This window comes from Rhinatrema bivittatum, chromosome 5, assembly GCF_901001135.1.
Source record: "Rhinatrema bivittatum chromosome 5, aRhiBiv1.1, whole genome shotgun sequence".
Taxonomy (NCBI): domain Eukaryota; kingdom Metazoa; phylum Chordata; class Amphibia; order Gymnophiona; family Rhinatrematidae; genus Rhinatrema; species Rhinatrema bivittatum.
The window spans coordinates 304,594,206-304,608,282 of NC_042619.1; the positions used below are offsets into that span (position 1 = coordinate 304,594,206).

The following is a 14,077-nucleotide window of genomic DNA, read 5'->3' on the forward strand; positions in this document are numbered from 1 at the left end:
GAATTTCACCACAGTCAGGTTTGTAGAGATGAACATGATCACCACATCACTGTATACATCCTGTTTAGCAGACCACACTGAAAGGCTGTCTCCCCACTCCTATTTACCATGGATATCATTTTCAGGTTACAAAGTCTATTTTTTTGGTGCAAGAAACATAAGAACATAAGATTTGCCATAGTGGGTCAGACCAAATGTCCATCAAACCCAGTATCTTGTTTCCAACAGTGGCCAACCCAGGTCATAAGTACCTGGCAGGATCCCAAAAGGAAAACAGACTCCATGATGCTTATCCCAGGGATAAGCAGTGAATTTTTCCAAGTTCACCTTAACAATGGTTTATGGACTTTTCCTCCTTGAACTTGTTGAAATATTTTTTAAATCCAGCTACACTAACAGCTTTCATGATAATTTTACATGTCTTCCCAAAGTAATATACAGAATAATTAAAATAAAAGGCTAGGAAACAAAAGGAAAAATTACAAAATTATAATAAGTCAATAAATTCCAGAGCTTAATTATGCGTTGTGTGAAAAAAATACTTTCCCCTGTTTGTTTTGAATGACCCCTAGTCTTTGTATTTTTTGAAAGCATAAACAACCGATTTGCATTCACCTGTTCCATTCTGCTCATTATTTTATAGAGCTCTATCATATGTCCCCTCAGCAGTCTCTTGTCCAAGCTGAAGAGCCCTAACCTCTTTAACCTTTCTGCATAGGGGAATCATACCATCCTTTTCATCATTTTTGTTGACCTTCTCTGTATCTTTTCTAATTCTGCTATATTTATTTGAGATACGGTGACCAGAATTGCACACAAGATGAGGTTGCACCATGGAGCAATACAGAGGCAATATGATATTCTCTGTTTTATTCTCCACTCCTTTCCTAATAATTCCTAACATTCTATTTGCTTTCTTGGCTGCCGTCACACACTGAGCAGAGGATTTTAATACATTATCCATGATGACACCTAGATCCTTTTCCTGAGTGGTGACTCCTGATGTGGAACCTTGCATTGTGGAGCTATAATTTAGATTGCTTTTCCCCAAGTGCATCACTTTGCACTTGTCCACATTAAATGTCATCTTACATTTCAGTACCCAGTACCCAGTCTCCCATACATCCCATCTCTCTTTCCTCAGGCAATGGCAGTCCATGATTTATTACTCCTAACACTTGTAACCTCTGGGATGGTTGTACTTGGATAATGGTACCAGACGCTATATCTCAAATCACAGTAACTGATGGTAAACATACAATAATGTTTAACTGTCTCAAACATCAGAGATTCCTGAGCAGAGGTGGAAAAGGGGGAGAGAACTTTCAAGGCCTTTTCATTGCATTACTTAAGCCCCAAGTCTAAGTTATTGTATACAGTAGTAATGATAACAGCCTTGGTGATTTCCAACAATACTTTTACTGATATGTTGTGAAATGATAAAAAGAGTCTTTACAGCTTTAGATGTTTCAAGATATGATGTTACAAGTACTTCCGATGGTTTAAGATGGTAAAGCCAATTGATTTATTTTTCATTGTGATGTTTCTCCCATCCCATTGGCATAGAGCAAGTTAATGTTTCTCTCCCAATGTTAGTGACACAATAAAGATGAAATCCATTTTTACACAGTTATCTCCTACCTTCTCCATTATGTTCTCTCCTCTGAACCCCTTACTTTCCTGCAGTACCTGAATGGCTCCATTTATTCTCTTCTTCTTCCTTCTAGTATCAAAACAATACTCCTGTTACTTCTTTAAATCTCCAGTAGATGTCCATGGAATGGTCATAAGTCATCTCTCCACTGGATACTGACAATCCGCAGGATCCTTCTCAGGGAAGCAATGGTACGGCAGCAAAGAAAGTAGCAAAACTGAGTCCCTAATTAAAGGTTACTCAGAACTCTTAATAGTTTATTAAGAAAAAATAAGAACAAGAGGATAGGGAGACAGACGCTCCCTTCCAAGTAAAAAGGCTCCCTGGAAGCATGAACAGTTAAACAACAGAAAATCAGCAGACAGCCAAAGCAGGCTGCATCTGCGAAAGGAACTGAAAAATCCAAACCTCAAGATGGTGGTCTGGATTTATATAGCAGAGGAACCTACCATGTACTTTCTTCTGTATGGAGGAGCAATACACACTGTTATTATGCTTTCTCCCTACACCTGTTCCTAGTAGGATCCAAGAGATCTCTACGTATTATTAACATGCATCGTGGGGATGGTAGAGGGTGTGAGGGGCTAGGGAGGTTGCTTCCCTGGCTGTGGTGTTACTGTGCTTGCGAGATGATAACATATCTTCTTTGTGATATTTCTTTTTCCTAAAGTCTCATCCTGTGGCAGGGAAGGACACCTCTTTAAAGGCCACAGACGAAAAGTCCATGTTCACACACTTAGTGGCAGACATTGAGGACAGTGATCCATGTCTGAGCCTACAGTATCTGAGTGTAACTTGCCTTGGGCTAGCAATCATAAAGCATAAGCTAAATCCTAATAAATAAATAAATTGTGCTCCTCATACTGCTCTCAGGAGGCTGTGCTGATCTCTGCTAAAAAGGATGAGGGGAGGTCTCCTCATTTTGTAGCACCTGATAGTGATTAAAAGTAGAAATAGGACTCACAGTTGCTGAAGGGACTTGTGTGATCTTTTCTCCCTCCTTTTTTCAGATGCCTGTTGATTTTCTTTCACAGTTTTGCTGGCCTTTCTCTCCCCTTTCTTTGTACTTATATAAGGAAAAGGTTTATATCCTGTTAGGCGACCTCAGGGGATGGAGTATTTATTTTATTTTATTTTATTTATTTATTTAAAAAATATTTATATTCTTCCTATAATGAAGCACAGTGCTATATGGAAGACAGCTTCAATTTAAAATGCACAAAAGAACATGGACAGATTACAATATAAAATTTAAAATATACAAAAATATAAGATTACATGAAAACACAGATATAGACGATCATTAACAGACACCATTCACCAGGTCATTGTTGCCTAGCTACTATTAGTCTGGTAGCACAATTACACAACTCATGACCCATCTTACACTGCTTGAAACAGTGAAGGAAAACTGTTGTTGGTATCAGATTCAGATACATTTAATGGCATGACAATTTTACATGTGTTCTCAAAGTAATATACAGAACAATTAAAATAAAAGGGTAGGAAGCAAAGGGAAAAAATTACAAAATGATGTCAAGTAAAGGTACAGATTACTCAGACTCCATCATTTCCTAGCAGTTTTTTTTTCTTTTGCTAGGATTGTCTAGGATTTCTACTGCCAGCTTCTCCTTTGAGTCATGTCTTGCTCTGATATATCAAGGCTTGCAGCTGTGGCTGCCTGCCGTTGCTGGGGCGCAAGCTGGCTCCCGGTAGCATCTTCTTCTGGCTCCTGCTCTGACTGATTCACTGCAGCCTTTTCTGCCCCTCAAAGGGCAGTTCAATCTGGGAGTTGTCAAGTGTGAGGGGGCAATTGTATGCATGGGGTCAGCACACACATACATGGCCTTCCTCACCACGCAGATTTTACATCTCATTCGTTCAGTACAGTCAACACTATTATGGTCTCTTTGCTCGCATTTCCCACACTTTAGATATCTGTAGGAAGAGTCAAAGTGAAATATTTCTTTACCTGCCATGGGTAGACGCAGGAGTCTTTCTCCCTCCCAATCATAAAACTGTCTTCTAAGGGCAGTAGGTATCCATCCACCAGTTCCGTACAAACCATGACTTTTCCAGCACCTTGCAATTATCTCTGTAGCCAAGTACTCACCTCACAGGCCTCAGTGCCGACAGTTGTAAATTGCATATTCGCTGTTGTCACAGTGTTCTCTATCACTATTGTTACAATGAGGTCCTTGCACTCTAGGGTGCCCTTTTACTTTTTCATGCTAATTCCAGACTGCCATTAGCTGGTTCCAGTCTCTAAATGAAATATTCTGCTGAGCTGTGAATTAAAGCCTTCACATGTTGGAGAATAAAGTTTAAAATCTTCTTTAGTAAAACTTACTTTTATGTTTTAGGAATAATTTTATGCTGATTTTATCATATATTAATGTAGGTAATTAATCATAGCACTTATTTATACTGTTTTGATATTTTTTAGCATTATCTTAGAATTATGCATTGTTTATTTGTTTTACTGTCTTTATTGAATGCACTTTTATTGTTTTTGTTTATTTATTGTAAATCGATGTGATGGATTTCTGATACGTCAGTATATAAAAAGTAATAAACTAATAATAAAACTACTTAGCATATTATCTGCCAGAAGGGCCAGTGATGTCTCCATCATAGAAGAATCTCAACATCAGGGCCAGTGCAAGGGTGGTAGGGTGTCCTAGGCGAATCTTCAGCCTTGTCCCCTCCTCCCCCATACTCGCCTATAGTTATCTGTTCTGGCACAGCGCTCCTTTCTATCTGCTCCCGTACAGTACGCCTTCCTTTGGCAGCAGCAGTGCTTCCGGCACAGCATTTCTCCCCCCCTCACTCCCTCCACTCTCTTCCCAGCATCTGCCCTCCTGCTTCCTTCTCCCCTCCTACAGCATCTAATCCTTGCTTCCTTCTTCTGTCTTTACAACATCTTCCCCCATCTGCTCTCTTTACCGGCATCCACCCCCTTTCCCAACGTCCATCCTCTTTCTCCACCTACTTACTGATCATCTGCCCCTTGTCTCTCTCCCACAGCATCTGCTCCCAGTGTCTCCCCTCCCTCCCTTAGGTCAAATAAGTGGCAGGTCCCTCTACCGTCACTCCCCAAGGCTCTGTGCTAACACCATAAGAATGTTCAAAACTCATGGGCCAACATTTCCTGCCGCTGATTTCATGATGCAGGAGACCAGCAGTGGGAGGTACTGGCCTGCATGCTTTGCACATACTCAGTATGCTGTCGGGGGGTAGTAGGAAGCAGTTGAAGAGGCTTATGCTGCTTCAACCACTTGTGGCTCTCCCATCTTTGCCTGGCCGGGCCTAGCAAGGCCAGTGTTTGGGATGTACGACCTGTGGAGCTGCAGAGGGTGCCATGCTCAAGGGACTGCCACTGGCCCCTTTCTCCCGCACCCTCCCATATGATGTCTGCAAGAAGAGTGAACTCTGTTCAGGAGGAGGGAGGCTTCTGGTCTGTGGAGTAGGTGAAGGATTAGCCTACAGGGATGAGGAGGAGGGTAAGTGAGAAAGAAAGCGGGAATGCTGCTGGGCAGGAAAGGGAAGGACGAGAGAAGAGCATGCTAGGAGGGAAAGAGAGAGATGCTGGGCATGGAGAAAGAAAGCAGGATGAAAGGGCATACTGCACTGGAGCAACTGCAGAAAGAGGGAGTGCTGTGCCAGAGCTGCCACGAAGGGAGGTGGCAATTTCAGTTTTCAGTCAGGGCGCCTGATAGCCTAGAGCTGGTCCTGGCAGTTTCTTCTGCAACTCTTTGGCCGGCGAGGCCTAGTATAGCATTTTTGACATCCCCACATTTTGGTGCTCTAGGTGACTGCCTAGTTCACCAACTGGTAAAGCCAGCCCTGCTCACTACATATTTGATTGTGTTTCACTGGACTCCCAGCTGATTCTGTTGCATAAACATTTCAGAGAATAAAGGTTCTTGCAGTTTGCTCTTGGCTTTCCCTTCTTGTTTCTTTCAGGGTGTTTTCTCTACTTTTCAACAAACTTTCTTTCTCAGCATCATCCATGCCATGGCCTCTGTGCACTTCCCTTGCAGAATAGGGTTGAGGTGCATTGACAGAGCTGTGTGTGGGGATCTCAGTTCTAGAACAGCAGGGAGGAGGAGGAGGGAGGGGGCTGCATGGCAGGAGTGAGCTGCATTAGGAGCTCTTATACATAACTCGTGTTTGTGCTCTCAGTCCTTCAATTTGAGAAGGAGCCAAAGAAGCTCATCAGCCTGAAAGAATAAAAAGGAAATATGTATGAGCTATGCTAGATGGTGCAGAATATAAATTTGAACTAAATAAATGAGATACAAAATAACACATTCTCTATCTATCTATCTATCTACACAGTATCTTGACTGCTTGCTGTTTTCTAACTCTTCTGATGTTTTTTGTCTCTGCAGTTCGGCTCCATGACAGTATATCAGAGGAGGGCTTCCATTATCTAATCTTTGATTTGTAAGTAGATACTGCTATTTATTTCACTAGAATGGCCAGATGGAGCACTGTTTGCACATGGCACAGCTAAGATTACAGGAACATTCCTGGCATTTGCATTTTAGCTGTTTAGATTATTACAGTGGTTGGATGTAAGACAAAGAAGGTTGGGTGTTAAGTATGGAATGTTGTAGGTTCATCAACCTGGGGGTATAGAGAACTACTGAGGAAGAAAATGTTGATTTGGATAAGGAGTGATATCCTACAAGTGGTCAAGCTTCTACAACTGGCAGATGGGATATATCCTTAAGAGTGTGGTATAGCTGGGCAGATTGGATGAGTCATTTGGTCTTTTCCAGCCATTGTCTACTGTTACTAGGACAATCTCTAGTTGTATGGGTTTGACATGGGGCCATGAGGTGAGGGGAGTACCTATGCCTTATATTGCTTCTTCTTATAGTGTAATCAAGAAATGTTTGTATTAGCCAGCCAACTGCAATTCTATCAATCCTTCTTTTTTTGGATCTCTATTTCATCTGGAGTCCAGCTGCATACTGCTGTTTACCACAGAGATGGCTGCAGGCATGTGTCTAAATTATTACACTGCCAAAGTCATAGGTGTCGTTTTTGAGCAAAAGCTGATGTAACATTTGCCACTTCTAGAGGTTGTCAGTCCATATTTGTGAGAAGCAGGCAAAAACAGAATGCACAAGAAATTCAAACTAGGTAGCTGGCCTAGGGGACCAGAAGAGGAAGGGCCTTACTCTGTGCCCAGTTCAGAGTTTGCTAAAAAAAAAAAACAACTTACGGGTTCAAATTGTACCCAAAACAGGTTAAACATTTTGGTGCTGGAGTTTTGTTAAATTTCTTTTTCCCTTCGTGGCTAGTGTTGAGAAGAGCAGGGGCACATTTATCCAACAGAAATATGCCCCCAGCTCCTTCCATTCCCAGCATGTCTAGCTATGGAGAAGCAGGGTAGGTAATCCCGAGTGTGGAGGACAGAGGTACCAGGTGAGGAATGCAAAAGGTGGGTGGTGGGTGGGGATCTTATTCCCCCCCCCCCCCGAGATATTCCTTGAGTGGGTGGCACTTTTTAGTCAGGGGTGGACTGGCCTATCGGGGGATCGAGCATCCCCCGGTGGGCCGGTTGCGCTAGTCACGTGGTCTGCCGAGCGCGGCCGTGACGGAGCCACGCTCGGCAGACCACGTGGTATCTCCTGGGTCGGCCTGGCTGGCGAATCCCCGGGCCGGTCTTCATCGGGAATCCGCCGCTGCTTTTAGTTACTGTTTTCCGTGACATCCCTCGGAAGAGTTTCACCTAAAAGCTGTTTCATGCAATCTATAATATTTTAGCAGATGTGTTCAGTGAACGAACTAGAGGTGGGGGTGGAGGTGTGGGGGGAAATGAATGTGAGTTTACCACCCATGGAAAAGGTTGCTGGAGAAAACACTATGCAGTGACAAAACTAATCCCATTATACCAAAAGGTTTGCTGAAAAACTACACAGGTTTGGCCTGAGGCATTCATTTATGCCAAGCATAACAATAGAAAAATAAGCAAATCATCCTGGGGAAACATTTGTTCTTAAATCTGGCCCTTACACTTTGGAGTGGATTTTAGTATTTGGAAGGCCAATCTAGGATAAGTAGCCAGATGTTTATTTTTTCTATTTATTTAAAATCTTTTCTATACCGTCGTTAAGTTATTTACCATCACAATGGTTTACAAAATAGGCACAAATAGCAAAAAATAAAAAATAAAAAAATAGTTAAAGTTATAGAAGTGCCAATAATGATCCGGTTACAAAGAAATCTAATATAATTACTAATTGATGAATTAGTAATTATTCCTTCTGGTACACGTTTCATGGTTGAGTTACATGTAAATCTCACCTGTAATTTTACATTTTAACTAAGGTTATCAGAGAGATTGAAAAGGAGTCAAGCACATAGCAACTATGTGCCGGGTGCAAATTTGCTGATGCCAGCTTTTCCTTACTTACTTTCTTCTTTCTCTTTATAAAAAGCCTGTTTGAAAAGCCAGGTCTTCAACCTTACTTTGAATAGTTTGTAATCTTATTTCCTGAGGCATTGTGTTCCACAGGGTGGGTCCGGCAAGGGATAGTGTTCGGTCCCTGACATGGGTAAGTCGTTCTGTTTTAACAGATGGAATAGTTAATAGTGCCTTATTTGCCGACCTCAGATTTCTTTGTGGTACGTGTACACGTAGTGCTGTGTTAAGCCATTCCGCTTTTTCATCATGTTACTCCTTCTCTTAAAAAAATGTTGTATTGTCCTGTCTTCTGCTTTTCATTTGACTGTGTATGTTCACATTGTACCCCACTCTGAACGTAGGAAGGGCGGGTAGTAAATGATTTTAAATAAATAAATAAATACATGTCAACTAAATTTGTAGCCCAAAATCATGTCAAATGTAGCCCATAAGTCACCTCAAATTCAAAACCAACCTAAAACTAGACAAATTTTTTAAAATGAAAAAGAGTCTTAATTTTATCAATGCACTGATGATCCACACTTGGCAGTGACTGCTCTGGACAACAGACCCTGCTGTAAGAAACAGAGAAACAATAGTTGCTCAAAGAAAAATTGCTTTACGTACAAAGCAGTAAAATAATAAATAAAATGGTGGGAAGCTGCACATATGAATTGCATAAAGGTCTGTATTTGTTTGACACTGAGGACTATCGTTCATCATTCATCTTGAAATAAGTCCTCCCAAAGTCCTCAACTCTAGTCCTAATACAATTCAGCTCGAGTCTAATGTGAATTTTATAAAAGGGTGGGAAATAAATAAATATGGTGATCACTGGACTCCAAGGAGGCAATTTTCAAGACGATTTACATGCGAAAACAGCCTTTTGAAAATTGCTACTTTTACATACATAAATCCTTGAAAATTCACTCCATAGGGCTGAATTTTTAAAAGGATTTACATGCATAAATGAACTTTTGAAAACTTCTACTTTTACTTACTTAACTCCTTTGAAAATTCACTCCGTAGGTTTTATGTTCAACCTTGGTCTGGTTAGCAAAGTAACTGGAAGATGCATCAAGCTGTGTTAGGGCATTATCATGCGATGAGTAAAATGACGCACGACATGACAAAGTATCACGCGACGCAGTAATTAAATGTGTGGCATGTTAATTAAGAAATTTACCTAGTCACATCCAAATTTTTATTGCATGACTCTAACTTGCGATATTTCTTATATGTTTACTGTGGCCTAATGCATCTAGACCAGAGCTTTCCAAAGTGTGTGTCGCGACACTTTACTGTGTCGCCTGAGGTGTGCCGGTGTGTCGCGCAAGCCCGGTGCACGTGACACACCGGCAAGTGCAGGGGCCGGGAACCCATGGCTCCGAGCCAGATATGGCTCTTTTGAGGGCTCCATCTGGCTCGCAGACAAGTGTCGCCACACTTTCCCGCTGACCCAGCTGCTCCCCGGTCCTCCTCCGCCCGGGCGGAACGCGGCAGGACAGCTGGAGTCAGCGGCACCGGCATGCTCTCTTCTTCCCGCCCCCCCCCCCCCCCGGAAGAGGAAGTGGAGAGTATCGGGTGAGTGCGCGGCAAGAAGAGGCCACGCTAGTGCGCTCGGCATCGGCCCGAAGAAAAGAAGACTGCAGCGCGGCTCGGAGGAAAATGAAGAGGTTCAGCCGCGGCCGATGGGACTCCACCTCCGCGAGGGCTGAAAATGAAGAGGTTAGCGTTGGGAGGAGGCTGCTGCTTCCGCGCGTTCCCGGGGTGGGGGTGGGGGAGAGAGAGAGTGAATGAGCGAGCGAGCCGCTCATTCACTCTCTCTCTCCCCCACCCCGGGAACGCGCGGCAGCAGCAGCAGCCTCCTCCCAACGCTAACCTCTTCATTTTCAGCCCTCGCGGAGGTGGAGTCCCATCGGCCGCGGCTGAACCTCTTCATTTTCCTCCGAGCCGCGCTGCAGTCTTCTTTTCTTCGGGCCGATGCCGAGCGCACTAGCGTGGCCTCTTCTTGCCGCGCACTCACCCGATACTCTCCACTTCCTCTTCCGGGCCGCGGGGCCCTGTGTGTGGGTATGAGAGAGTGAGAGATTGCATGTATGTGAATGATTGAGAGCCTGTACATGTGAAAGAGAGTATGTCTGTGATTGAGAGCCTGCCTGTGAGAGAGAGAGCATGAATGTAAGTTTACCATTGGGAACCTGTATGTGTAAGTTTGTGATTGAAAACCTGTTTGTGTGAAAGAGTATGTGTGTATGATTGAAATCCTTTGTGTGTGAGAGAAATCATGTGTATGTATGATTAAGAGCCTGTGTTTAAATGAGAGAGAGAGACCATGTGTGTCTGTGTGTGATTGAGAGCTGGTTTAGGTGATGGAGCATGTGAGTATGTGATTGAGAGCCTGTGTTTAAATGAGAGAGAGAGACCATGTGTGTCTGTGTGTGATTGAGAGCTGATTTAGGTGAGGGAGCATGTGAGTATGTGATTGAGAGCCTGTGTGTAAATGAGAGAAAGAGAGGACATGTTTGTAAGCATGTGAATGAGAGCCTGTGTGTGAGAGAAAAAGACAGCATGTATGTGTGTGAATGAAAGCCTGTGTGTGTGTAAGTGTGAAAAGATAGACAGCATGTGTGTAAATGTGTAATTAAGAGCCTATATAAGTGAGAGAGAAAAAACATGTGTATATGTGAGTACTGAGAGCATGTGTGTATAGGTGTGTCATTGAGAGCCAGTGTGAGAGAGAGCGCTGGTATGTGACTGAGAGAGGAGAAAGTTCCAAGCAAACCACCCCTCCTCCTGCTAATTCAGAACAATCTCAGGACACCTGGATATCAAACGTTCCCAGGTATGCAGAGCAAAAAAATGTTTGTATCCTTATTATTTTTCATTACTGGGTCTTTGTGTCTGCTATTTTGAAATATTTTGTTGGTATCTGGAAATGTTTTATATGAGTTTTTAATTATTGGATATTCCACTCATCAGCTGTTTCGAAATATGTTCTTTTTGTTAGTACAGTTTTACTGCTGATGATTTTATATTTCTTGATTTGTTTTATAAGGATGGGTGATGTTTCTTTTTTTCCTTTGTTACACTGCATACAACCTCTGGTTTGCTAGTAGACTGAATTACTGTGTCCCGAAATTATGTTTGTCTAAAAAGTGTGTCACCAACATGAAAAGTTTGGAAAGCTCTGATCTAGACCTTAAACCAGATAAACTTATCCGGCTACCTTTGTTGGGGTTGATGCTACCCATAGGAGGGATCCTATGGGTCCCCACTGTCGGCAGCAGAGAGGGCTGACGGATGGAGGCCGGCTGGCGCTTCACCAATACCAGCCCTTGTTCCCCGCGGGTTGAGCCTTTGGGTGCCGGGGCCGGCTGGACTTAGGTGGCCTCCGTCAGTGGTTGTCGATGGGAGGATCGAGGTCAGCCCAGAGGCAGCAACCTGTATAGGTAACAGGACGAGGGACCAGGTGTTGGATCACTTTGAGAGAGGTGAGGGGGCCGAGCTGCAGGTCTGCTGCGGCCGGCGCACATAACAGTAATGAGAATTATTGATTATGCACGAAAAGCACTGAATAAAACCTGAAAGAATCCTATTAATCTCCTAGGTCTGCCACCTATTCCATAGGTAGATCTAGTCCTGGTTTTATCCCCATCGCATGCAGGGACTGGTATTTCTGATTTCCTTAAGATAAGCAGCAAAAACTACATGTCCATGTATGCAATGGGATGAAAACCAGGGCTGGCCCACTCTGTCCCTTATGATATGGAATGGTTGGTACAGAAAGAAGGAAGGAAAGGACTGTGCTTTATTTACTCAGTTCTGATTGGCTGCTAATGATGATGATAATAATAATACTGTTGCTTCTTCCTTTGTGAAACCTTTCTATAGCTTAGGCAGCATAATTGTATAGACATAGGACTGGCAGGGCCTTGGAGTTCAGTTAATCCATCTCTGTCGCCAGGCACGATCCCTGTCCTTAAAAACCATCCCAGTGGAGTCTGACCTGTTCTTAAACCCCTCCAGTGATGGAGATTGCCCCACCTCCAAAGGTAATTTACTGCAGTGTGTGAACGACTTCCCCTCAGTTAGAAAGCTCATAGTAACAGTAAATTCTTCAGGTCTTTCCTAAATCTCTCCTGCTGCAGTTTTAATCTTGTCCTATCCTCACTTGAACCAGGGAATAACCGATGGCCAACCTCTTATAACCCCATTTGTATGTCCAGTCACCCCTGTTTTCTATTTTCCAGGCTAAATGATCACAACTGCTTCAACCAAGCAAAGATATCCACCCCTGAGAGCATGCATGGAAGAACATTTTAATTTCATTTGCTAATAACTGTCGGGCCGATACAGTAAAGTCCACGGGAGAGCGGACGAACGCCAGCTCTCCCGGCTCATGCACCGGCCCTTCGCCGGTGTGCGCGATTCTCTATTAAAATTAGGTGATGCGGTAGATCCGGGTAAAAGGAGGCGCTAGGGACACTAGCGCGTCCCTAGCGCCTCCTTTTTGACAGGAGCGGCGGCTGTCAGCGGGTTTGACAGCTGACGCTCAATTTTGCCGGCGTCGGTTCTCGAGCCTGCTGACAGACACGGGCTCTGAAACCGGACACCGGCAAAATTGAGCGTCCGGTTTTCGGCCCGACAGCCGCGGGCCGAATTCAAATTTTTTTTTTTTACTTTTCGGGACCTCCGACTTAATATCTCTATGATATTAAGTCGGAGGGTGCACAGAAAAGCAGTTTTTACTGTTTTTCTGTGCACTTTCCCGGCGCCGGAAGAAATTAGCGCCTACCTTTGGGTCGGCGCTAATTTCTGAAAGTAAAATGTGCGGCTTGGCTGCACATTTTACTTTCTGTATCCCGCGCGCATACCTAATAGGGCCATCAACATGCATTTGCATGTTGATGGCGCTATTAGGTGCCGCGGGTTGGACGCGCGTTTTCCTCCCCTTACTGAATAAGGGGTAAGGGAAAACGCGCGTCCAAGAGCAGGCTAACAGTGCGCTCCATGTGTTTGTTGTTTTATTTTCGCAATGCTAAAACCACTTAGTGGGCACTGAAATATTTAGTGTGTGCTAAAATGACAAAACGAAACAAAATATATATTTTTTTTATCATTTCACATTGGAAACAACACAAAATGAAACAAATTTGTGTTTTCTGTAGTGTTTTAAAACGACAATACATCCCTAGGCCATAAGCATGTTTTGGAGGCATTATGCCTCCCTTGATAGCCTGGTGAAACTGGCTGAATGCGGAGAAGAGGGCGAAGGGCAGGCAGGACCCCCACGCATCATAAAAATGCAATTAAGAATACCCAGTGGTTCACAGCTCTCTTGTGTGGGCCTGTGAGAATACAAATCCTCTAAACTGCTCGCTCCCGCCGAGGCTGTGAGACGGTAGGGAGTTGGGGGGGGGGGGGGGGGGGGGGGGGGGGGGGGGGAGAGTGCTGACGGAGCGACTTTGCGCTGTGGCAGCTAAACTGGCACTTGCAGGGGTCGCTGGCTCGCGCCTTCCACGCCTCGCGACGCTCCTCACCCGCCCTCCCTGCAGGCACAGATCAGCACGCGCTCTCCTCGGTTGCTCACCCGCCCTCCCTGCAGGCACAGATCAGCACGCGCTCTCCTCCCGCCTCCTCGCTGACACTTTCTCGTTAAGCAGCCTGCTAAATTTAGCTCCCGCTCTGAGTCACCGCAGCCAGCAGGGTCTCTTGGTGGGAGTGGCTTGGACCAAGAAACCTCTCCCTCCTCCCCTACAGAACCTTAATAATAACCCCTGTATGTCCCGAGGCTGAACATCCAGGGACCTGCACCTTTCAGGAGAAAGGGGAAAAGCAAAAAAGCAAAAAAGAGAGAGAGAAGAGGTAATAAAAGAGTTTGAGAGAACAAGAAAAACGTGGTGAGAGTGTATGGAGGGAATACAACATGGATGAGCGGTACTCTTGTGTGTGTGTGTGTGTGCCCTTGTCACAAATCAGTGACAAACTGTAGCAGAATT

General features: G+C 44.1%; 1 protein-coding gene across 7 annotated transcripts in view; it reads left to right on the plus strand.

Annotated features, from left to right (window-relative positions):
• CAMK2B (calcium/calmodulin dependent protein kinase II beta) overlaps positions 1–14,077 on the plus strand; it is an 858,678-nt gene that overhangs the window by 144,152 nt on the left and 700,449 nt on the right. For all 7 annotated transcript variants that reach the window (XM_029604232.1, XM_029604231.1, XM_029604230.1 and 4 more), the window contains exon 4: positions 6,049–6,103. In XM_029604232.1, coding sequence (XP_029460092.1) covers positions 6,049–6,103 — 55 coding nt within the window. The remainder of the gene's footprint in view (positions 1–6,048; positions 6,104–14,077) is intronic.